The sequence below is a fragment of the Struthio camelus genome, chromosome 12 (genome assembly GCF_040807025.1).
Source record: "Struthio camelus isolate bStrCam1 chromosome 12, bStrCam1.hap1, whole genome shotgun sequence".
NCBI classification, from domain to species: Eukaryota; Metazoa; Chordata; class Aves; order Struthioniformes; family Struthionidae; genus Struthio; species Struthio camelus.
In genome coordinates, this window is record NC_090953.1 from 20,607,393 (window position 1) to 20,633,510 (window position 26,118).

At 39.5% G+C, this 26,118-nt stretch overlaps 1 protein-coding gene and 1 long non-coding RNA gene across 7 annotated transcripts in view; one reads left to right on the forward strand and one right to left on the reverse strand.

The window, feature by feature from the left end:
- VPS13C (vacuolar protein sorting 13 homolog C) overlaps positions 1–4,277 on the reverse strand; it is a 100,388-nt gene extending 96,111 nt beyond the window's left edge. For 3 of the 4 annotated variants that reach the window (XM_068958197.1, XM_068958198.1, XM_068958196.1), the window contains exons 1-2: positions 4,092–4,259; positions 2,769–2,812 (exon numbers count right to left, since the gene is read on the reverse strand). In XM_068958197.1, the coding sequence (XP_068814298.1) occupies positions 2,769–2,812; positions 4,092–4,191 (144 nt within the window). In that variant the 5' untranslated portion in view covers positions 4,192–4,259. Of the gene's footprint in view, positions 1–2,768; positions 2,813–4,091 lie in introns of all 4 variants that reach the window. The other variant, XM_068958199.1, reaches the window with a different exon arrangement.
- Positions 3,934–26,118, forward strand: part of LOC104148342 (uncharacterized) — a 28,316-nt gene continuing 6,131 nt past the window's right edge. The window contains exons 1-8 of one of the 3 annotated variants that reach the window (XR_011143689.1): positions 3,934–4,056; positions 7,312–7,409; positions 15,744–15,930; positions 19,419–19,540; positions 21,531–21,579; positions 22,701–22,827; positions 23,969–24,242; positions 24,384–24,560. This is a non-coding gene — a long non-coding RNA (uncharacterized lncRNA). The remainder of the gene's footprint in view (positions 4,057–7,311; positions 7,410–15,743; positions 15,931–19,418; positions 19,541–21,530; positions 21,580–22,700; positions 22,828–23,968; positions 24,243–24,383; positions 24,561–26,118) is intronic. The other 2 variants (XR_011143690.1, XR_011143691.1) reach the window with 2 other exon arrangements.

Sequence of the window (26,118 nt, forward strand, 5' to 3'; positions counted from 1 at the left end):
TCTATTGAAAAGCAAGAGCTGTGGAATATTTTAATCCCTCTCTGCTTATAATTACATATTCCTAGACACTGTTCCACATGCTTTAAATCTCTCTTGCTGACAACCACTCTCCAACATCTACCAAATATATCCTTCTACTTCCTCTTGCAGGGGCTGCACGTTAAAAGTCTGGTCGATAGGCTTAGCTGGAAGCTTTCCTGTCAGTTTTTATTTTCCATTAAAATATAGGAGGAGAGAAAAAGTAAACTCACTTAAAATAGTTTGATCTGTACACTTTGTTTTTAGCAGTAGGAACAGCAAAGGAAGACAGCAAGTAAATTATGAGAGCAAAGATCTCTGCTATTGATAAAGCAAGGAGCAGTGATGTAAAAGCAGATACCATCTAGCAAATCTAACCCATTTGATCCTGTATTTGTGACTCAAGCTGAACAAATTCTGAGGGGGTTTAAATTAGTTTAGCCTGCTGAGAGGGAAGGACCATGATTTCGACCTTGAAAAACCTGAGTTTTCAGAAGATCAAACTCAGAAGAAAACAGATGTACAAAAGCAAGAAATTAAAGATACTTTTAAGCTGTTCAGTAAAGACAACAGGTTAACATGAATTAAAGACAGTGAGAGCCTTGGGTTTTCACACCGACAAACAAACAAAACGACAATGCACTGAAAATACTTCAAGATTATAACTGAGAAGCAGCAGGCAAGATTACCTTCGAAGATTTTAAAAGAACCATGACAGACTGGATACCGGATAGAAATTCTCAAGTAAAGATACTCAGAGTTTAGATTTTTTGATAGAAATGACTGTAATAACAGAGGCCTGAGAAACTTGCAACAGGTTGCTAAAGAACATAGGTCTGTCTTCTTCATCAGTCATTTTTCACTTTCGTTGACGAATATAATAAAGCTGGAGAAATCCATGGGGGAGACTTCATTGCTATTACTACTACAGGTGTCTGACATCATAAAAAAAAGGAGTAGTAACATCAACTGCCATGTTACACTTTGGTTTATAACTGAAGTCATGCAAAACAAAGCAACTTCCTCAAAGAATAAAGGAAATACATTTCACTTCAGCACTCTGTGTCAGCAAATACTTTAACGCATTTTGAAAAAAAAACTTGTTATATTCCCAAGGTGTGCAAGTATCTATTTGTAAAAATAGTTAGGCATAATTTCATTTTAGAAATCTTAAATGAATCTTCTGAAGTTGACTTTACATTAACGTTTAGCTGTAGCCTAAATTTTGACAGAGATTTGACAGATTTCCATTTTAATGAAATGGTCTTTTACTACTTCTAAAGGGAAAAATGGACGCAGCAAAATACAATTCTAAAAGCAACTGCCATTTATTCCTCTCTTCCTTTTCTTAAGGGCTTTGCTTTTTTTACATTTGAAAAATATTCAACGTCAACCTTCCTTTATTTACTTTTGCTTTGAAAGCCACCACACAGGTATAAAGCAGTTGAAAACTCTCCTTATTTACAGTTCCAGAGTTGAAAAGCTAGTCGCATAAGTCAGTACTTGAAATAAGTGAAGTCAGAACTGGCAGAATTATAATCAATCCTGCTCTCACAACAAGAAGGATAGATAGCTAGACAAAGTAGATACCACTTTCCTTCTTCCTTCCTTTTATAACTACCAGATTACAAAGGTATTTGTACAGAGTTGTGAAACAGAACGAAGCAGAACAAAGTTATCAATGATGGGTGAAACAAGTGAACCAGAACAACGAAGAAAATCAATTATTAGGTCAAGCAAAAATCCAACATATTTTCTATTCACGAGAAAGTGCAAAATCTCTTTAGTGAAAGCAGAAGCACAGTAAAGATTGCAGTAAGATTGTCTCAGCAGTACAGCCATTCATTAACTCCATTAAAGAATATAAAAAAGAAAAAAATCAACAAATACTTTGTCAGATAAGAATTTGTGTACTTAATGCAGGCTGCTTCTTGTCCTTCCCCCATTCCATCACTCCTATTCTAAAAGGAACAGGATGGCGCATTGAATGTTCACAGAGTACACATCTTTCTTACAAATGTTTTCTTTGCCAGTTTTAAACAATCATCAACTTATGCAGGAAGTCAGAAACATAAGCCTCAACCAGCCTCGAAGGAGGAACCTTTTCTCCTTTAATGCCCACATCAGCACCTGAGAAAAGCAGTCTTTCAAAAACCTTTAGTTATATCAATCCATTTGCAGGAGGGAGGCAGGCCTCAGAAACCCATTTATTCAAACAAAGTTGCAAAGAACATGTAGGCTTATGCACAACCATATGACCTAATAAGGTGTTCAAAGACACACAAGCGTCTTCTGCATGGACCTGCAAGTGGTAATGGAAATATGATAATACAGTAGCAGTCACAGCAGAAATTAAACCCTCTACGTGTTACAGAAAGACTGGCATGGTAACAGAGAGATATCAAAATATCTTACTTAAAGTTTTATTATTTCAAGCCTCAAATACTAGGACAGGCTACGTACGCGTGCGCACATCAGTAACAACTGAAAATTTACTTCAAAATCTATGGCTAATTTTTAAGTCACATATTTAAGACAGAAGCACATTTATGATTTAACCCACAGCTTTTTTTTCTTCCTCTATTCCAATGTCCTGAATAAAATCAGAGGAAGTTAACTAAGGACTTTTTTACTAGTTCTTGTAAGCAAGGCACACTGTGTAGCAAGGACCTACAGTAAATAGTATTTTACCTTATGACTTAGTCCTTGGATCCAAAAAAAAAAAAATTTAAAAATTGTAAAATACTTACTAATGCATTCTCCTTTATCTGTAAATTGTCCAGTGCCACATTACCTATATGGAAGAAAAACAGAAGTACAGATTAAGTGATTTAAACTATAGTATCACGCAAGTTGGAGAAAGGAACGCAGATACAACCATCCCAAGAACACAAGGGTAGAATCAAAAATCAAATGTCCAGTTACTGGATAGCATAAAATGTTAAAGAGTAACATAATAAATAGCTAATTTATGAATCACTAACACTCATTATTGAGGCAAAATCCAACAGTGGGAGAGATTATGGAAATATCACTAATTTATACTTCTGCATGTTTCTACATCATGAACTATGCCTAATAATACCTTTCTTACTATCATCCTCATTATTCACTTTGTGTTATGAATGATAATCGCGGTTCTCTCAAGGTAGTGTAGACTAGGATGGTGCTATCTCTCACTTGTGTTGATTTTACATAGCGGGAAGAACAGCATGAACCATAAAACCACAAAGATGTAAGGCACTTGCATGGTTGTTTTCCTAAACGCAGCAACTTTTCCTGAAATAGGCAACGTAACAAGAATTCCAAAGGGAACGTGGGCACAGGGAATTATACGTGATGAAGAACGCACACCAACTATACCTCCGGGTGCTTTAACACAAGACTCCTTAGTGATATGTTCTGCTCATAATACTGGTATTTTGAATAACTTGTAAATGTTAAAAACATGAATTTTTACTACCATGGCAACATCAGGAAGATGAGGAAAATCTCATCGCTCATGTATCTAAGACAGCCAGATTTCCCTAGACAGCGATTCAGCTATTTCTCGCTTGCCTGAAGAGCAACAAACTTAAACGTTGAACGCGTTGACTGGGAAGAGCCATGCCACGCTACTGCAGGAGAGCCGCTCCGTTAACCACACACGACTTCGGGGAAGTCACCTGCGCCTGGCGCCCCTCCGCCCCGCCCCTCATTTTGGGGAAGAAGGAGCAAAATTCCCCCAAGGGTCGCCAAGGCCCGGCCGCCCCGCAGCCGCCGGCGCCCGGCTCCCCCAGGGGCGGCCCCCGGCCTCGAGGCGGCGCAACGGCCGCCCGCCCCCCGCGGGGGGCCGCGCCCCGCCCCGCCGCCCGCCCCTCACCCGCTCGCCCCTCGCCGGCGGCGGCGGGAGGAGCGCAGCCCCGACGGCCCGCCGCCCCTCGGGGGCGGGAGCAGCCCCCTCCGCGGACCCGCCGCCGACGAGACCCGCTCCCCGCCGCGGCGCCAGCAGCCGCCCAGCCGGTGGCAGCGGCCTCGCCTCGCCGGCCCTCAGCACAGGCAGGCGGGGGAGGGGGGGGTGGGGGGCTCCTTACCCCCCCATATGCCCAGCTTGAGCTGGGACTTGTTGAGGTTCTCCACATAGTCGCCCAGGAAGCGGTTCAGCAGATCCGCCACCACCGACTCCAGCACCATGGCGGAGGCGGTGGGGCAGGCGCGCGGGGGCGGCGGCGGCGGCGGGCGCGTCCCCGGCCCCGGCCCCGGCAGTCAGGTGACGGGGGGCGGGGCGCGCTGCCGCCCCGCGGGTGCCGCGCCCCGGCGGCCCCGCCCCCCCGCGCCGCGGCGGGAGCGCGCCGCGGCCCGGCGACCGTTGGCCGTGTGGCGCGGGGGTGGCGCCCGCCGCCCGCCATCTTGTTCCTAGCGAGGGCGGCGATCGCCAGCCCCGGCAAAACCGAGGAAACCGTGCCTCCTGCTGGAGCCCGCATCTCCGCTTCTCACCAGCCCCTCGGAAAATGTATTTATTTTTAACTGGAGGCTTACGGGACACTGACAGTGAAAGGCCCCACGACCCGATACCGGTCAGTCAGGTGATGCCTGTCCAAAGCCGCGTTGGCATTAGAGATAAAGCCTAAGGGCTTGTAGAGACAACTTTGAAGCTTTAAGCAGGTAGTGTCCTCTTTCATATTCACCAGTTTATTTAGAAAATATATATGTTCTTATTACCGCCTCTAGGATGAACATCTATTAGCTTCCCTTTTTGGTTGGAATTAATTTGAACCTGGCTAGTTCTTACAGCTAGTATGACAACTATAACTTCTGTTAACGCAGTCATTCAAGTAACATGGAAACTCAGAGAGGAAACGGACGGGCACAAGAAGACAACTCTAGGGAGTTAATAGCACTGCAGAGAAAATGGATGATGGCGTGCTGCTCTGTTCGATGAATCTGCGGGTATTAATGCTGATGCTGCAATGGGTTTCAAGTTTCAGGGGGGCTGTTCACATAAAGTCATTTTGAACTCATGGAAGAACAGTGCTTTAAAGCTCAAAATAACACATTCACTCTAAAAATGTGTTCCAAAAAAAAGGCAAATTAGTATTAGCAATAGGATGCCGGCCTCCAGAATATATAAAAATACATCAAGACCACATGAACACGATCAGAAGACTCTTAACAGTGTCAGAGAAATATGCTTTAAACAACATACAGTTAAATCGTGGAGCTTAGTGCTAGGAGATGTTATGAAACCACAGCTAGTCATGGAAAAGATTTCAGTAAATGCCTAAAGGAAAGGTCCGTTAGTGGCTGTCACCCCTCTGGTTGCGTTACATCCTCCGTTTCATACTGGCAAGCTCCCTCTTGCTGTAGTTGAGGCAAATCCAAAGAGCTCTGCTTGGGTGTCCCATAAATTTACTTGTGCGTTAGACACATACCCAAGACCACCCTCATCCACATGCTGATTGATCAAACACATTTTTCAGTTTGTTAAATATATGACAAAGCATAAAGTGTCCAGAACACCCAAGCAACACAAGACTCCGTTTTTTAGCAGCTTGTTTCATGTTCTAATAGAAAAATGCCACAGCAGTACCACATTAGTCTACATATCTATGCCTGCCTTTTCTGCAAGTGTTTTTCAGCATCAAAGATTCAATGCATAAGACAGACCCTTACATCACTAAGACCAAAGTTCAGGCCTACCATGGCTGATAAACAGGATGGTCTAGATACAGCTTTGGCCAGGAAAGTCCTTTCGCTGAATGCTGGAGAAGCATGCAAATACTGGCAAGGGTCATTAGTGGAAAGCGTCCGCTTCCCACAGCCTCCTGTGGGCACCTGCTGCCGGATCTCTAAAATTTAAAGGGTCAGTGCAGAGCTGGAAGCCTTTTCCCTCTCTCAGTCTATGGCAGTTCTTGCACAAGTGCTGTCAAATGCTTTACTCGTACTCACTACTGCACATGTTGCATGCTAGCCCTTTTGCCAGCCTGTTCTGTGCACAAATGTGGATAAATTGGCTTTATGTGGAGTTAGTGCCATTTTTGTTCCTTCTGATTTAAAGGACCAAAAATCTGTCCCTGAACCTATAGCCTCAATACGTTGTGATATCTAACACAGTTGCAATGATAGATTTTTCCCTAGTGGATGGTATTGAAATAATTGAAGACTATCAGAGAATGAGGCGTGCTTTAAAGGATTTTAAATAAAGCTATACAAAAAACCCAGCATCAACAAAAACCTCTCTAACAGCTCGTTAAGTTGGGAACGGATGGGGTACACTGGAACTGCGAATACCAGCTACCAACCCATACAGCTTCTGTGTGACTGCAGAATTCAGCGCACCACTGGGTAATACCAGTTGGTTACTAAAAAAAGTCTTAATTGTTGGTGATTATTGCCAATTGAGCAGTCTTTTGTCCCAGTAAATGGGAATGATGCAACAGGAAGAGACTGGCCATTATGAAGAGTTACTAAGCTTTCAAGTCAGAACGAAGAGCTGAAAAACAACAAAAACAACGTCATCAGCACAAAGCTCTTTATTTTTCTTCTTGCACAAGGAACTGCCTGCCCCTGAGGAGCCGTATGTTTTTGTGTCTCTGCAGCTAAAGCTCTACAGATTGTCTTCAACGTATATTCTAGGTAGTGACTTACCAGCAATGTCACTGTCACACGTAGACACTTAGGTTGTAAGATTCATTTCTTTCAATTAGCAGAAGAGCTTGCACTGACTCCTGCAGAAGTGTTTCCTGTGATACCACTAAGGCTGAACAACAGGGCATTAATTTTATTGAACATGTGCTTTTGTGCTATTATTTCCTGCCTTTCCTGTGCCAAATTCACATCTCAGCTTTTTTTAACCATAAATAATATGTTGATACAATTTATCTTCCATAGGGCCTTAAAAGTTCCTTGTTACGTAATTAATTTTCTGCATAAGGTAGTGTTTGAAATAGAGGGGGGAGTTTTAGCTAAAAGTACTGAAATCTTATTTTATAATATATTTGGCTTCAGACAGGGAGACAAACTGCTAGGAAGAAGGGAGACTATAGGAAGTGCCAAATACTTTGAGTAGGAATGATAATCTTAACAGACTGGAGCAAAACTAACAAATATAAACTCTTGCAAACACAATAATCGCTAAGCTAATTGTTGAAGGCCTTTAGAGTCCATGTGGATGGCTCCTGTGTTCTTAGCATGACAACTGCAAGTTCATTGCTCATCTGATTTCCAACTGCCTTGTCATATTAGCACTGCAGTCTGAGATAATGATGGCTTTCTAATTTATATTTCTTTTATTTTTTTACTTCTTTTGTGCAGTGTTGGCTGTTCAAATCCTGTCATATCATATGGAAGCAGCAGTGCAAGAAAGCAAGACGGGGAACTGTAAATAGAGCTTTCTGATGCCGTTCTGTTAGGTAACAAACTTTCACTTGTGGTTTTTTGAGTAAAGCTTTAAAAGAACTTAACTTACTATGCTTTTGAATATACAGACTGTAGCTGAATAACTGAGGTTTGAGCAAAAGTATTAGCTAATCAGTGGCAGCTCATGTTCTCAGCGTATGTAAATATAAGAGCAATAATGCACATCGATGGTGTGGAATGTCCTCTGTAACAATTACACAACCTAGCCACCACGACATATCCATTTCTCCTTCACTTTTCAGAAGTCATAAGGACTTCTGCACAGCAAATAACAAAGACCAGTTTATCACAACAACAGAATGTATCAGAAAACGTATGTGGTTATGTATGGTTAAATAATTTCCTACTAACCAAAATGTTTACCTACATAAAATATTTAAAGAACTCCATGATTTTTGAAAATCACCTGGTTATAGAATAAATTTGAGTAAATTCAATTTCTGCTACTCTTTACAGACATGCTTTCCCAACAAATAGAAATATATCACATAGTGGATCATAAAATTGCTCCCAAAGTAAAGTGATTTCATCTGGAAAAGAACACCAGCAAGCCAAGTCTGTGTCAAAATACGTTGTTTTAGTAAAACCTGAACAGATTTTTAAAAACGAAGGAAAATTGAATGGAATTAAGGACGGAGAAATTATGAAGAAAGGAGTTTTAATAGATATTTTGTCCACCATAGGTGCAGTTACTTGTAAGTACTGAGATATTGCTTGTAAGTAAAGTTACATATTTTTGCACATTTACTACCAAACAATCCTTTGGTAGTCTTCCTGAGCAGATAGGGTCCCTCTCAAAAATAGCATTAATGCACCTCCTGTCTGCTGGTAGGTACCACTCCTTGTGTGTTCTCAATGGAAAGGGTAAACAATCCAAAAAGAAAAAAAAACCATATACTGTTACATGACATATGAGTTCTGTATCCAGAAGAATACATACAGGACAAACAGAAATGTGGATGTTTGCTTACCATTCATTGAATACACAGACAATGTTCATTCACCTCAGAGGAAAACCCATGCGTGCTGTCCATTTTTTCTAAACACTGTCGTTGAATAGACATGACTGGTTTCATACATATGAATGGAAACAGTAGTTTCACTCAGCTGAAAGTCATCAAAACAGCATGTTCTGGTTGATGTCTAGAGGCTCATTCTATATTATTGTAGCACTTTATCAAATATAAAGATTTGATGATTCCATTCCTGCATGATAATTTCCTAAACAGTAAATATAAATACAACACTGTAACACTTAACTTTGTGGTGGTGCTATTTATATGGCAAGATTTGTTCAAATCTCTAGGTAAACTTTTACAAAAATGAAGCATAAAAAAAATGGAAATCTGCATTGTAAGTATCAGTTTAAAGTTTCCATTTTATGAATAGAAATATGCATTGTAACAACAAATTTTTGTTTGGTGTCGCCTGTTACACAATCTTTCATGCATAAATAATAATCACAGCAATTCTAATGCTAATCTGAGTTGGGTACATGGACTGATAGCTCAATAACCAATCTTTCCTCTCCTATTTAACTGCATTAATATTACAAAATCTCCAGCTCCTACCATCTGACTATTGGCGGGTGAACAGATGGCAAATTTTATCCACTCTACCTCACTACACAGAGTGTAGGCCTATTAGCAGTTGGGAAATCAGCCAAATAATGTAGCATCGTCTCACCTCATCACAAAGCCCACAGAAATAAGAGGACTTTGTGATGAGTTCGATCAGGTTGCCAAGGGCCTTGTCCAGACAAGTTTTGAAAATCTCCAAAGCTGGATATTGCACAGCCTCTTTGAGTCAACCTGTTCCTTAGGTGCTCTCACTGGGATTTTTTTTCTTCAGAACTGTTTGGAATTTCCCTTGCTGCAGCTTGTGATAGTTACAGTCTCAGAAGCACTGACTAAATATTTAAGACATATTTTTGGACTTAGCAGATGCAGGACATCAGTACTGATAATTTGCCATCCTGATGTTTCTAAAATAATTCAGTGTTCAGTGGAAATAATGGTATATGACGGGTTTTTTTTTTAACATTTAAAAATTTATTTTGTATTAATTTTATTTTTCACTGCTTTTAAGCTTGTTTCTAAACAGTGCACAGGAAATTTCATTAGTATTGAATGCATTGCAGGAATTAAAAACAAGAGATGTCTCAACTGTTACATCGAATACTAAAATAAGACGATCTGGGTGTTTGTTTATAGGAACTAGATAACTGCTAACTAATTAATTTCTTAAGATCATTATTACAAATTTCTGCAAAGCTGTTATTTCAAATACATTAGCAATAAGTAAAACCAACAGATTATGATATTAAGATGGCCGAAACAAGTAGAAGATGGCAACTTACAGCGCTCTGGTTTCCCTCTCCCCCCTTACAAGCCATAGGCTCTTGGAGTGCCTTGGAGAACTCACTTCTGCAAAAAGCAATAGTACCATTTCAGTGTGCGTCCTTTTCCCTCTCTGTAATGGAACAATAAGTATAACAGATTTTCCCAGGCGCACCTGTGTAAGAATTAAGTGATAAGCAAATGGAAATGTCTCAGTATGTGAAGAAAATGTTAACTTCAGCAACTAACATGAAGTTACCGTCATTTTATGAAGGGACAAAGTTGATCTTTATTCATAAATAAAACTTTAAGCATCTGGAGAAGCCCTAGTTTTGTTTCTAAGGATAATTTTAAACGAGATACGCTGTCTAAATGCTAACACAATGGTTATGTTTTTCCCTCATAAATAAATAGAGGTGCATCCTTTCTCATTATCCTTCAAGACAAACACTAGATAAAATTATCCTCACTGGCTACTGTGAAAAAGTTTTCAGAGAACTCTGAGTGAAAAATGGCATCCCAGCTAACTGTTCCTTGTTCAAAGCCTAGATCTATAGCTCTTCATAGCTTTCATATGATTACAAAAGAAGAAATACAACGTGGTGCAGATACTGCATGGTAAGAGATAATTCTGAATCCGCAAATGAGGATAGCTCCAGAGACACTCTCAGTATGACAGGTGGTTTTCAAGGGGCTTCGAAGAATCTTCCTTCAGATGGGCTCTAGTTTCCTTTATCTACTACACCTTATCTGTTTCTAAGAGATTTATTCATTAGAATCTGCATTTCTGCCAGAAATTTCTAGGCCAAGAGGCTAGGTCTGTCTGATCAGTATTGATCACATATTATGTCCTACCAACTGAGATTTGAAGTATAAATTGCTTTGATATCTTTTATCCTGAGCAAGGGAATCTTCAAAAACAGCTAAGTTCTATCATAAGAAGAATCTAACTTAATTTTTCATGAGGATTTTATTTGATGGTATTTCTGAGAATCATAGCTTTTTTTCTTCAGCGATGTGCTGTGAAGATGAAAAAGCCATTAGCTATGTAAGAAAATTGGTTGAAATAAAAATGAACTTGTTTTAATAAATATGTTGCCTTTGAGTGGGGAAGGAAGCAATACTAGTCTAGTCTGGACCCAACAAATTTGCTTTTGAATGATAATTATAATTTTATTCACTTGATCAGAGCTTATTCATTATAAGAGTAAGGTATGAGTTACAACAGAAAATTTTTCTGGCTTGTTTTCCATTCTATGATTCTGTGAGTATGTAGAAATAATGGCATTGGACTTTGTGGCCTTACAGGTTTCTCATCAAAGGCAGAAGGCTTTCTAGCCGGGAAAGCCCCCCAAAAAATCCCATTATAATCAATAATCAGAGAAGAATGACCAAAGTCAGACTTCTCAATCCAGTGGTCTTAAGTATATATATTAGTAAGTATATATATTCTTAAGTATATAATAGCTCACATTCAAGAGGACAGGTTGAACCACAGTTGCAGTTTAACAGAGAGCTCTCAACTACGCAAGGTGTCTGTGTATGGGAAGACAGGGTTTGAAGAAGCGCTTATCAGAGTGGCAGAATAGGGGAGCTGCACTATGTGGGGCACCGCCCTTCAACGTGCATAAGGGAGTGCTGTAATAGCTAGTTCCGAAAAACACAGACTCTACGCCTGACTGGCATGGAATCTGAACTGGCAGGGAATTAATGGGTGTTTGTACTAGAAAACACAGTCCAACTGCAAATCTGTGGATGTAGTGAGCTTAGGGTAATGGCTGGTCTCTCCTTCAACAGAAATGAAGTTCACTACATTCAAGGTACCTCAGTCCATTATTTCAGGTCTTGGGCATAAATTATGACAAACATTTACATAGTGGCCTATTCAGGATTATGGCTTGCTCTCTTTTGCAGAAATTGGCTGCACTGCTACAATATCCAAAAACGTTAAAATAGTTTCTCAAGTATTCACAATTTCAGTTCTCCTAAAATTTTGCCAATCTGAAGTTGTGTAAAGGTCATTCATTTTATATATATTTGAAACTTAATTTGATTGGTGATTAAAGAAATGTATTTTGCTAATCAGATCTTTCATGAGGGAATGACGAAATCAATTGCAGAACATTCTTTATAGAAAAAGGTTGTAGCTAAGAACTTTTGTTGCTTTTGTGTTTAGTTTTATTTCTGACAGCTAAGGCAAAGAATTAAAAGACGCCAGGAGACAAGGAAGTGTGATAAAGGACAAATTTCTAACAGTCCTACGTGAACGTTGTCCAAAGGGAAACCTGAAATGAACAGTTAGAAATGTACATCAAAAAAATAATTTAACAAAACGTGACTGGTAGATCAACATATTTAAAGCATGTGTGAATATCTATTAATCCAAAACCAAGCCATTTCATTTGCTAAATTGAAATGCACGTTTGCACATTCACTTGGATGCTGGAACAGCTCTCCAGCAAAAAAACACTAAATCATAAATGACAGCATTGTTGAAGATAAATTTTCTGAGTGGCAAGTGTGTGTGCTTTTCTGGAAAAATACTGGCTAATTTTGAAGAAATTAGATCCTGAACGGTAGTACAATCAGTAATTTATTATAAGCCATAGTGTGATTTGGAAATGGCTAAGAGAAGAACAGTAAAATGTTGCACAGTTACAACATCTATTGTTGACTGACAGAGTTAGTGCATTCCCAGATGGAGGTCAGTCTTTAAATAATACAGCAGAGGAAGGAAAAATTGCAAATATCCCACTTTCTATGAACTCATAAAACCAAAAGTAAGTGTTTCTTACTTTTGAGTAAGAGTTTCACAGAAGTCACCCTTACTCCAGACGTTGCTGAACTAGACAGCATTGCTTTTGTTTAAAATAAAATTACCTAAGGACCGGGAAGTACAAAATGTTTATTGTAACCTAGTTTTGACAGTATCTATTTATAAGACTCCTCCCCAATTTTCAAAATCTTATTTGAGGTTGGAAACATTAACATGAGTTACCTTATTTGCTGATGCAGAGAAGCAGTCATCCAGGAGATCATCTGGCAAGGCCACCACTTAAGTCACAGGAAAGACTCTGTACAAAAGATCTGTGAATCAGGATGGGCTAACTGCCCCCAGAATAAATCTTGCACAGCAGAGATTATTCCAAAGAGATATTGTTTTCAGATGTTTCTTCTTCACAATATTCAACTCTCATAGCAACGCACGTACATAACATAAACAAACACTATGTGTGATTCTTTTGTCTCTTCTGTCAATTTACAATTGGAATAACTCTGTTAGAATCAATGTAGCTACAACATACAAAGTCAAGACATGTTAAGAATTATTCCCAGGGTCTTGTGAGTCATAGTATTCTTCTCAGCAATTTATGGTTCAGACCTCTTGATGTTTACCAAAAAGTATAGGACCAAAAATGCACTGATTATGATCAGTGTGTCAGGATGAAATAAGGCCAGTGTATAACTTTTATTCATTTCACATTATCCAAAAAAACCCTTTCTTGTATGCTCCTGAAGAAGCATTTGCAGGACTTTTGAAAACGCCTTCAGGATTTTAATGTGCGTTAACACATTAAAATGTCTATAATACAATGCCTGAAGAGCTAATGAGAAACACCTTTTATATCAAATAGGGAATCCTCGTATCCATATGGCTTGTACTTGTTAGCTGTGGTAGCAGTATTATCAGAGGTACTACAAGTACATTGGGGTAATACCCAAAAGACCAGTTCAAGGGATCTCAGTGTTTCATATACTGTATCACAGTCCAAAATGATTGCCTTGTGGGGCTCTGTTGCTTCCACTGAAAATCCCATATTTGTCTTTTAGCATTTACTTTCTGTGCCTATTTGACCGTCTGTAATGTATAAAAATGTCAGTTTTGTAAGATCAGGCTTTTACATACTTGGTTGCACAGTATGAATTAAATTTATCAAACAGCAATCTATGTGCAGTACACCATTATCATGAGTAATAGGCACCTAGATATAAGCACCTGCTATTAACTTAACCAAAAATGAATAGTCCCACAAGGCCCTAACTTTTTCACTCTAGTCTACCTATTTGCTATCGGTATAGCAATACCATTTTATAAAGTCCAAGGAACCAACCAGCTTCCCCTGGCAGCAGAGAAAATTCAAAAGCAGAAAATACTCTCATAGAGAAAACCAGAAAATCCATCTTAATGCAGACTTCCTCTTTCATAGGATTGCAAAGAATGAGCTTCACATCTACTCAGTCAAAATAGAACTGTGAAGAGAAATTATGTCCCAAGTAAAAGTCAACTTTGCCTTAAAAATGTGTTGCTGATGCAAGGACAACAGACCACTATTTGTCTGGTCTTTTTTGGACTTTTCCTTTCATTAAGATATATATTGGCTTTCATTTCTCTTTACATTAATTATTAGTTGATTCTTAGTGAATATATGACAAGCAAATTTCTGCTTTGAAATACAATATATTTGCATTAGGCCAGGCTTTTTCAGGTATTTATGTTGTTCTGATTTGCATTAATGGATTCAGAACATCTATACCTTCTCTCACATCAGTAGAGATTTTGGAAAACTTTTTAAGATCCCAATACTAAGCCTTAAGTTTATAGGCCTCAATGAAAAACTGGAGCCTCTGTTAACAGTACAGTTATACATCTTTCTGATACATAAATGTGTTCCAAGCTCCGTTAAAAGTGGAAAAAACATTTAGTTTAAAATGATAGCTAGAATGCCGTGAAAGACAATACATTTTGATCAAGAGCTCACTACAATATGGTGGCTATTTGTAATAATGATATGCTAGAGAGGTTTTAATGATAGTTTCTCAAACATAAATTATTGACTTCTTAATCCAAACTGCAGTACCCAAAAGATGTCATAATTTTGGAAACTTCCAGTACTGCTTAGAAACTACATTCAACTTTAGTGTTGTATAGTGGGAATGGGGAGCCTTTGTTGTGGCTCCTTTAGGATATTTTAAGTAGTTAAGATTGTAGTTACCACAGGGAGAGAGCAGGTATTAAGCATTTAGAGCAATGGCAAAAGGTCAGATGTGATATACTGGTTTGATAGTCAGAAATGTAATTCAGTAAAGCTATTCTTAATACACTGATTGTAGCCATAGGTGTATCAACAATCCATAGTACTCAATTATTATGTTAATTAATCAACTAGGAATTGGGGCTCAAACCCCTACTTTTTGGAAGTTGCCTGAGTCTTTTGAAAACGTAGTCCATGATAGCTGTTCATGAAAATATATTGAGCCTGGCAACTATGACAGAGTCCTAAAAAGGGCCCACTTATTGGAAAGCTTATTAAAGTAAACACTAAAGCTCACTTTTGCCATTTGTTGCATTTTGTGCATTCTACATTATGTGGTCTATATCTTATGTCAGTTCTCAGAGACAGAGGAGATTTACAGGTGTATCAAGAAGACTGTGCATTTGATATTTCTCATTATATAATGGGCACAATTTTATCAAGGTGTCTTCAAAAGTCTTAAAGCAGAAGCCAACCAAAAAAAGAAAAATTAAACAATACAATAGGTTGTCAGCTGGGTTATTCCAGATGAAGAGGGGAAAGATATGACTCAGTCTCCCACATTTCTCTGTTATGATCTAGTTCCTAACAACAAGGCAGGAAGGGCAGGGAAGCAAGATGAAAGAGTAGGGAAGAAAAGAAAAAAAGAGATTTCCATTCAAGGAAGAAGTAGGTTTCCAGATCAATTGCTCCTGGTAATTGAACCTTTGATAGTAAAAGCAAGAAAGATACAGTACAAAAAGTCTGCAGAAAATTGCAGTTTCAGCACAGATAGTAGCAGTTTATCACATTGGCCATATCAACAAGTTGAGGCACTGGTGCAACACAGGAGGAATCTTACTATGAATTACACTGATAGTGCTAATAGCACATTGTATAGGTTTATTTTCATGTTTCTTCCATTATTACCAATCTATGCTTTTTAAACTAGTTTTTTTTTCTCTTTTACCCGTAGTAATGAAGTTGATCCGAAGTTCCTCTTGCACACACGCTGGGCGCTGTACTTCATCAGGGGCTGGAAAATCCATTATTCAAAGCTGAACTAGAAAAGTGTTAGGCAGGCTCCCTCTCCATAGGTTAGGGATCCTCAAGACTCTGCAAGGCAATCCACCATTGAGCTGCAAGAGCATACTCATGAGCAGGTAAGTTACTAGCTTTTAGTGAAATGTCTTTCTAGGCATCTCAGCAATAGTGCAAAGACAGACTGAGGGTTACTGTAATCTCTTATTACTAAAGAACATTGTCTTTATTTGTATTTCCATTTCACTGTTGAGATTGTAACTAGTCACATGAGAACAAACCTTTCAGAAGCATTTTTAAAGCTTATCTAATTTCAGAGTTTATCATATTTTAAATTTCTACTAAAGATAAATACACTTCTCATTCAGACTTTATTGTCTCTCATGCGTAATCTGGGTATACATTATACCAGGATTCTCAAATAGGAAGTAATTATGTATGTGAATATAAAGGGCAAGTTATTTCTTATCTCACAAGTAAGGAACTTGGAGGTAAGATGTTTTTGCATCAGCATGTTGTAATAACAGCTTTCCTTTAAGTACAGAACTGGAATTCAGACATGCAATATCTGCCCTTAAGTTTGTTATTTTTTCGTTCTTCTCAACTGGTATGTAATACTGAGCAACTCAACCGTAATTTTAAAAGCAGAAGTCCACCTCTTAACTTCCACTCTCGTATCTGGACCTATTGTCTCCTTTACAACTTGGTGCAGTCCAGCTTCTTCTGACATTCAGATACTTAAAGTGGTAGCCAAGAACTGCTGTTTTTTTTCCAGAGGCAATGAGGCACTCCCTCTCCAGTAGCAGATCCATGTAAATATTGATATTGCTTTAGTGAAATCTGGACTGCATTTCATTTCATGTGGAAATTTCAGTAATGAGGGTTCATAAAATTGTTGTAGATGTCAAATTTAACACTCATTATGCTAAATCCAAGACTGCCAGTGTTTTTAATTAAATACTGTAATATAATTGTGCCAGATCAGAAAGTGGGCTTTTTTTGAGTTTCATTGTTATTAAGCTCAAGTTGCTCCTTAGTTTAATTCACCTGTTTGGTTTAATCAACAATAAAAGGAAGGAGAAACTCCCAAACAGCTGCCACTTCTCGTAACCCCTCCGTAGCAAATTAAAATCCAAACTCAGCCCCACTTGGGCATGCTATTCCCCTGCAGCACTACAACCCATGGAGGACTTTGGGACCCTGGGCAAGAACAGCATAGCCCTGGCTTAGGACGGGGGTGGATGGGAGTCACGTGGGATACCTAGGCTGAAGATGCAGTGCAGATACCCAAAGAAAAAAATTATTCCTGAGTGGAGTAATTTGCTGCATAGTTTTATGAAAAGGCGATCATGTCATACCAGCTTGCTATCTTTCTTTTGACCATGTAACTAGCTCCACAGACCAGAATAGTTTGGCAGACCTAATCTAGGTGGATTTAAGGAGTGCATTTGATACAGTGCTCAGTGGCAAATCATTATTTTAAAAATATAATTTAAAGTTTAGTTATTATTTTAAAATATTTAAATTATTTTAAAACCATTGTTTTAAAATAGAGATGAGAAGAATAAGTATAAGGTAGCTAAAGGGGAGATTGTCGCATCTCATGTTCAAAGAGAAATTGTGAAGTTGGAGAAATAATCCCTCCAAAAAATAATAGTTTTTCATAGTAATACCAGTGAAGTTCCTCATGGATTGCTGTTGATGTCCAGTGTGCTTAATATTTAACACTAAGGAGAGCCAAAGTCCCCAAACAACCTGGGTGCTTAAAAAATTTGCAGATAAGCCAAAGCTGGGTGGTATGATTAATGGGGGTAATGGCTACTTTGTCAAAGGATTAGATGACATTGTAGTCTAGACAGATTGATGGCCTGTGAAACAGCAGTCCTTGGTGTGCAGGGTCTAATGATTAAATATGCCAGTGCCAGCCTGGGTGCTCATCACAGCTCCCAGTGGTGGCTGTGAGACAGAGAGAAAGGAGGAAGAACACCCCGGGGTAGCTCTCTCTGGTGTGGGAGAAAGCCAGCTGTCCTGCCCCCTCTTTACCATCTATCTGCCTTTAGCACCAGCCAGTGAGGCCCCATGGCCAGAGGAAGTGCAGGGGATGCACTGCTACTGCTCTGTTCTCCACCTGCGCCTTTCACCAAAGAGGCTCCTTACTGGTCGCACCACCCCTGCAATTCAGCACCACTTCTTTTTGCTTGACCTCAAATAGAATACACATGAAAATTTTTCTACAAAAAAGAGAGAAAAAACAAGAAGAATTCAGTCCTTTGGCAACATCCAATTCTGGCTAATTTTTGGCAGTTCTAGCTATATTCTAATCTTCCTAACCCCTTAGATAAAAAGAGAATTGCAACTCTAAAGCTACAGAAGGAGGCCATAGCCTCCTGAATCCTGCTTAGCAAGCAGTAAAGGCAGCCTGGCCTAGACTAATAATCCGTTTACTATTTGTAGAAAATGTTGGGAAACACAAACTCTTCGTTTTCAGCATATTCCACCACCCTAAGTGCCAGGGCTCAACCATAAAGCTATTTATAAATTTAACCTTATTTCATATGCTTGCCTTTCTCTTGAATCCATTAACCTTCTGAACAGTCAGCATATGTGACTCTGAAAGGTTGAAGCTTATGGATAGGAATAGCACTGTAAGTTGTTGAATGTATTGTAAGCTGCCCCTTATCAAAAGGAAGGAAAAGCTATTTAATAATGCCTAATAAAAATAATAACATAGCAGCTACTTTTTGCAGATTTTTTTTTTTTAGGTGAAAGGTTGTAGTTGTACTGAGCAGATGAGAAAGAAATCAAGAGCCTCTGCTTACTGCGCTTTCAGGTCTTTATTTTTCTCAGCAATGAACCATATGTACTTTTTCCCTGTTGTTACTATAACAAAGAAGCACTCTGTTAAATATTAAACGTGTCCATGAATTAAGCACTCACATGCTCTGCTGCAGGAGTCTGGGCAAACCAATGAGATAATCTAGACTGAATGACAAGTCTCTTTTGTGCAAATCAATGAGATAATCTGGATTATTTGAATGACAAGTCTGTCTTGAATTATGCATTTTAAGAATTCAAGATGGCAATCCTGACTTGCAGGCAAGAGCCCTGTGCCCCTAAACGTTGTACCAAACCGTAGTCGTATAAATAGGTTAACTGTGCAGGCACAGGGATCCGTCTGAATTCCACTGCTAGATTGAAAGCCTCTCACATTCAAACCTTTCTCTGTTTTCAGTACAGTTTAAAAGTCATTTAAAATATCAAAATGATTGTTTTCACTCCAGGTGAAACCTCTAAAGGAATAGTCTCCAGCACAAGCATTTTGTAGCCTAGCTGCCCATGTTGCCCAGGTTCAACTCTTATTCACCATTATTTAATACCAGATTATGCTCTGATTAGATACCCAAGTGTTTTGGACTTGCACACATTCCTTTCTTTGTGCCTTGTTTCCATGCTGACCTTCAGATTTCAGAACCTCTCTACATCAGGATTTTGATTATTTTATATTATTATTATTATTTTGAATTATTACTATCATTTGAATTCTTAATTATTACTTTGAACTGAACTAAGTTTTTCATTTGCTTGAAAAATGTTTTTTGCTCTTTCATAGAGAAGCTGGAGTCAGCATGGAGACACAGAGCCTCCCAGCAAAGGTGAGCTTGTGAGTTGGCAGATTCCTTCAGGAGAGTGCTCTCTGATGGGGACCAAGGCAGCTGACCACATGTCAGTAAGGTGAGCTACAGTGACTGCCCAAGTAACACAGACTCTCTGTAGTTTGTTCACTTTCATTTCACAAGAAGAGATATGATACAGGCACTTGCCACTGTGGCAGCTGGCAGATCAGGTTCTGTAGTCAGCATTTTGATTTAACAGCATACAACATACAAACATACAAGAGAGATGTTGAACTGGTCTGGTCTACAATGAGATTTCTTTCGTGTAGAGGCTTTGGGGCCTGTGAAACTGATAATTGCTTGCAGAAAAATCCCTGGCATAAAACTGGGAACCTGAGATTTTATGTAGAAAATAGAGAGCCAGTGAGTATACACAACTTTGAGGAGCTGAATTTTCTTAGCATCCTTTTCTGAAACTTGTTGTCAGGATGAGAGTGAACTCACCTCCAGTCTCCAACAGAGTTTAGAAAGATCTTGCCACTATCCTAAACTTCATGTAATCACCATATGTACGTCTCTGGCATTAAGACAGTGGAATCTGATGACACTGCTGCTCTTGAGAAGAAGAAAAACACTCAGAATCAGTGGAGTCATAGCCATTTCCATGACATGAGAATTTGGCCCATAACCACATGAAATTTTATCTACTTTGAGAACGTGCAATTTTGAGAAAAATCCATCTCAAATTGGCACGCTCTCCAGAGGTGGACAAGCAAGTTCCTCATACTGAGGTGAACTCCCATCACCCCAGCCCTGGAGCACTGTAGCTAGCACTTGATAACCACAGGTACAGTCTCCTGGAACTGACGTCACCCAATTTCCAATTTCATTCTAACAAGACAATCTGTAAGAACAAACGTATTTCTTGCCTAATGTCCTCAGTCAGCTGCTTTTACCACTGAGGTAAAAGTTATGCAAGAAGGAAAATACTGAGCAGATGGATATGTTTACTAGGGAGTTGGACTGTATGCAGAAGCACCATTTACATTATTTCTGGGAATTGGTGTAGTCAGGAAAGGATAAAAGCATACTATAATTAATAACTTCATCAGCCAGCTCATCATAAATGAGTTTGTCAGGCTGTAAGTGGAAAAATGCAATTTTTTCAAATTTTTATCTTTCATGATTAATGCTATAAAATGTATGAAAATACAATTTTTATACCTAGGAGATAATTTGAAAAACACTTATTTTTACTAAACATTCAAATAAGTACTGAGAAGATGTAACCATACAATGTTAGGCTAGGATCTAAAGTCAGTTAGACTCCAAAATGCAACCTGTTTATGTACTGCAAAGAAAAGAGATGACCACTGAGAATGATATACTTCTGGCATTTGATGAAATCAGAATTTTTATAAAAAATAGTATTATTCATAAATTGGAAAACTTCAGTGGATATGGAAGAATCATTATCTTGAAAAATACATTTGGCATGTAAGTTATTAAGTCTTCTCAGATGAAATAAATAAACGAATGTTTCCAGTTGTGTGATTTTCAGTACCTAACAGGTGATTATGTATTTAAAAAGGTAGATGGATCCTTTATGAGATTTTCTTCTTTAGCATAGAGTGATGAAGAGTCTCTGAATGAGACTTAGATCTGAAGATTTCCCATCTGAAGAGGCCTGGGTCACACAGACCATATCCAAAGTGTATGCTAACCTGACTGTCATCCAGTGGTTCAGTGTGCAAAGAAGAGGAGATGTTACTGGTTTGTAGAGAAGCTCCATAGTTCCCAGAGAAACAGACCCCAGCCCACAGTCCTGCTGTCTGAACTGAGATCAGAAAAGAGCCATCCAAAACCTAGAACTGACCTACTGTCGTTAGTCATAAGGCTGCTCCAGAAATCAACCTTGCTACAAAGTCCTTTACAAGCTTTGTGCTCTTGTGGATAAAGACAGGTAATAAGTAAGGAGAGTAAACAACAGCTCTGCAACTGCAATGAAATTTCAAGGAGAAAGTGTTGAAGCAGAAAATAACAAAGAGCCTACTTACATCTCTGTACTTCCTTAATGTTAGCTAACTAGACTTTATCGTCTGTTCCAGGCAGTGTCCTTTGTTCATGGACTCAGTCACTGGCACTGGCAATCCCCAGGTAGGTCAACTTCTCTATTATAGAAAGGACTTTAACACAAGGAAATAACTCTTCTTTCAACCATCTGATGAAAATTAACAAATAGCAATTCTTCTCTGTGTCATCCATGCAATTTGATTACATGCTGTGCTAACGTTATGATTTGATAAAATGGTGAACTAAGCCACCATCATTGTTAACACACTGATCTAATCTCATCTGCAATTCTGGTTTGATTATAATATTGTTCATTTTAAGCTTAGAGCAGGTTAGCCTATATCATGTGCTTCCATGATGTTAATGTTTGTTTTTCTCGGTTAAAATAATAAAGTCAGAAAAAGCACACAGAACTAGATTACACCCTCATTTTTAATAGCCCTTATAGGTTTCTCATGTAACACAAATTAGGGTTTTTTAAATGAAGGCCTTTACTAGTCTAGGTCACCCCTGTTCAAGAAAGATGAATTCAAATTCATCTGCTAGCATGGCCATGGGACAGGAGAGTATACTTTATAAGAGGAGAATAAAAGAGCTTGGCTTGATTAGTTGAGCAAAATGAAGCGTGATGGGGATACAGATTTCCCTTATAGCTGCCACAAATGCCATGGCCGGGGAAGAGCTATTAAAGCCAATGCTGGCATCAGAACAATATGGTAGATAGAGATTGTCAATGGCTGAAAATAAGGCATCTACCCGTTCAAAGAGCAAGGCTCTGGGCAAGCTTTATAATGCGGCAGGAGGGGATGCCTGCAAAAAACGGGACTGTTCAACCACCCATTCCTAAGTTTCTTTATTTCCTGTGTTTCTGAAGAAAAATTTCTCTTTAGCAATATGTTTTTCCTCTATTCACTGTGTCAGTGTTGTGCACCTGGTAATTTGATTTGCAATTTGTGCAGCCATAAATCTCCCTGGAGATACCACATGAATTGCCATTCTTTTTCATTAACTTGATTTTAAAAAATGTCCTGCTCTGCCACCAAGCAAGAATGAAAATGAAAACAGTTTCTTTCCCCAGGAAGCAGAAGCAAGGTTTTATGAAAGAAGGGGAATATTTCCTGAATGGGTCAAATGAGTAGCAACATGATGTAATTCATAAAATAAATGCAATTTCAGAATGTCCCTCTTATCCTGAAACTTGGCAGGAACAGTACTTCACTGGGAATCTGTAAGAAACGTGCAACTACTATGAGTGGAACAAAAGATGTCTTAAAAAGAGACACTATTTAGACTAACCAGTGAGTAAGCTTTTCAAGTGGACTGACTGACGTGGTAAGTCTTAAAGTAAGATATTTTTACATGTTTTCAATATAGAAGGATGACCACAAGTGCCAAATGTACTGTTACATATAAGAATTTCTACTTGTTGGCCAAAGAGCACAGACACAGAGCAGCCATGACGCATGACAGTAAAAGGAATATGGTAATTCCAAGCAGTCTGCTATCCTTCACTATGGCTAATGAGGTTAAGACTTACAAATAACAAAAGAAATGGGTCAGGTCAGGTGGCAGAAGAAGAGAGTCGTCTGCTCAAGGAAGATGCGCTGCACTGTGTGCAAGCTGCCTTGCTGAGAAGGCTCCTCTGAAGCCATTTTGCATCTTAAACTGCTTGGTGCACTGGCTGAAGGATGCCAAATGCAAGTCTCATCCCAGGGATTACTCCCCATCTTAATTTTGCTCTGTCAAACCACTTCTGGGCTCGCTGTCAAAATGAAATTGTTTCTCATCTTTCTCATCATTATTAATGAACTGGACGCCCTTTTTTAAAACTGATGTCACATCTGCCACCATCCTGTCCTTGAGTTCTCAGCTGAGCACTGTTTGATCCTGACAATTTTATACAGTTCAGTTTATTGATATATTTCAAAAGTTAGTGATACTGGACACTACTGTTTTAGGCAGCTCCTTGGACCCAGTCCCTATAAAGAAAGATCCCCCTGTAGGACCCTCCCTGACTTTCTCCATATTAAACAGCACTGACCCATTTGCAAGGTTTTCTATATAACCTTTTATTTCATGGGCAATCTTTTATATACTAGTTCCTCATCTGGCCCTTGAAAACCTTTTGCAGGTTTCCCACTTCAGATGCATTTGTGAGATTTCTGTCAGTTCTTATGGCTTCCTTTTTGGGGAAGTTAGTTCTAAAACCAGAGCTTGTGATCTCTATTTTTGTGATTTGGATGTGACTTTGTGGAGGATGTTTGTTCGCTCCTACTAGGCTCCCTTTCCTGTTGAGCCATGCCAGTTTCTTTGTGATTTGATCCTTTTGAAGGCATGTTAGCGAGGTGTGCATACATCCAAGCCTCTAGTTAGGGTTCTTCAAATATCTTAAATTAGATTTCCTTTTAGCAAGCCTCCTCATTTCTGTGTAGTTATGTATTACTGTAGTGAATCTGTTTTTTCCTCCTACAAGGCTGCTGTTTGAGTACATGATGGTCACTATTGCAAATCACAAGCACTCTTACAAATGTTGCACATTGACCAGGAGAGCATCAGGATGGCTTCTCATATGTGTGGTCGCTGACTGCTTGCAGAAAGAAGCAATCATTCTGCACAGTGTCCCAGCATGGCATTTGCTCAGCATGTCCAGGGAGTCCAAGTTGCTCAGCCTCTCATCTCTGTTATCTTTCATGGTCACTACTCAGATTCTATGACTGATGAGATTACCTTGACTCCCCTCACTTCAGGTATGGCACTTTCAGATCATAATGTTTAAATGTTGATATACTTAACATCAACAACAAAAAAAAATTGTCTGTTTTTATCACATAAAACTAGAGTTTGAAATGTGTGGCACTGACTCTTATGTCCTTGTCAATATGTCACAGGTCTATAACAACCTCTGATTACTTTCTCTCAACTGGGAGCTGGGTTTGTCCCTGAGTTGCAGTGCTTAGCCATGGATACTTTCTGTGCTCTGCTCCATTAGGACTGCTAGATGGGCACTTCAGTGGAAGGAATAAATAACTCTTTTGCTGATGCAAGCAGAAACCGTCCAGTACCAGGTATTTTTTTTTTAGACTTTGACTAACAGGGCTGTCTCAAGATTAGACAATTGAGAGAATTAATTTTGGCCTTCACTAATGACACTCTGAAATGGTTTCTGGGCAGTCCTATCTAATCCAAGATACGGGCTCTCAGCTCAGTGCCAGCCTAACACTGCAGGGGGAAAGCCAGACTTCTCAGGCCTACCTGCTCAGGACAGAACCAGCGAAATGCAGATGTCATGGTGGCACCTCCACTGTTGCCCTCCTTGCTGGGGTTCAGGTGTCTGCAATCTTGTTTTGCACAGCACAGCAGTGTAACCCTCACTCAGGCTCCTGAGAAAATCGCTGTGTTGGCAGAAGGAGCTATGTGACAGTGTGTTGGCCGGAGCTGGGCAAGCTGAGGAGGGTGAAATCATAGGCAGAAGTAAGATTGTTAAAATGGGGACAGCGAGTGGCTTGGGGATTCAGCACGAGATACCTGCAAAGTTATGAAGCCCTGAGAGAAAAACATGGACTCAGAAGATGGCAAGTCCACAAGGCTGAGGAACGAGGCCCTGGCCCTTGCTGCTGGCTCCCTGCCAGCTCTCATCATGTGAGTCTCCACTAGCTCCTGTGTGCATAAGGAAGCAAATAATTGCATTGTACCTTGAATGGGTGTATCTCTGGCTTGGACTGTCTCCTTGCGTGCAGTACGAGTTGCCCGAGCCGAGCAACACGGAGAAGGGAGGATTATACCACCAATATGCCAACACCGTCAGCTTGGAGAGGCTGCCCAATGAAGCGTCTTTCTCTGAGCAGAGGATCACACTTGGCATACAAGCCAGGAAGAAACCTGTTGGTGCTTTGCTGCATGCAGACAGATTGCTTCTAGGTGGAAAAATCAAAAGCTGCTCACTTGTAGCAAGTGTTGCAAAAGCTGGTTGCTGTTGACATCTATTTCTGTGTTATGTGGGATAGTCCCAGCAGGGCCCTGTCCTTGTGGCCAAGAGCAGGGAGAGCAGAAGCACTGCCCAGGGACCCTATTGCCATGCAGCAGCTGCAGGGTTAAACTAACAGCTCCTGCTCTGAGACGTGATTCAGCTTTTAGAGGAGAAGCACTCTTATTTGCTTATTTTATCCATGAGGTTCCTTAACTTACTGGTATGGCTGTGGAAAGTTTGCCATATTTACTGACAAGCCAAAAGGAAGTAGAGAGTGATGTTCAATATCAGACAGTAGCTGAATCATTGCCTAAGCCAACATTAACTAACTGCTCTATAATCTCTCAGTAAACCAGTTTTACCTTTTCACAGACACGTGGAAATGCCAATAAGCTCAGAGACAGGAAGCTGAAAACAGGCACAAGCACAATTACATCATTTGTTTAACATAGTAGGGGGTAAAATTCAAAAAAGAATGTTAGCCACAATTTAATCATTTTCCTCGACTTTCTTCCATAATTCAGATTTGAAAAATTTTTAAATAAATGTTACCTGCAGGCATTCATTGGTAACAGTCAGTGCTTTAAACTTCACTTGCTCCTTTTGAAAGGGAAGTATTTCACTTCCTTTGCAGTTTTACCCTGGCTCAAATCTCT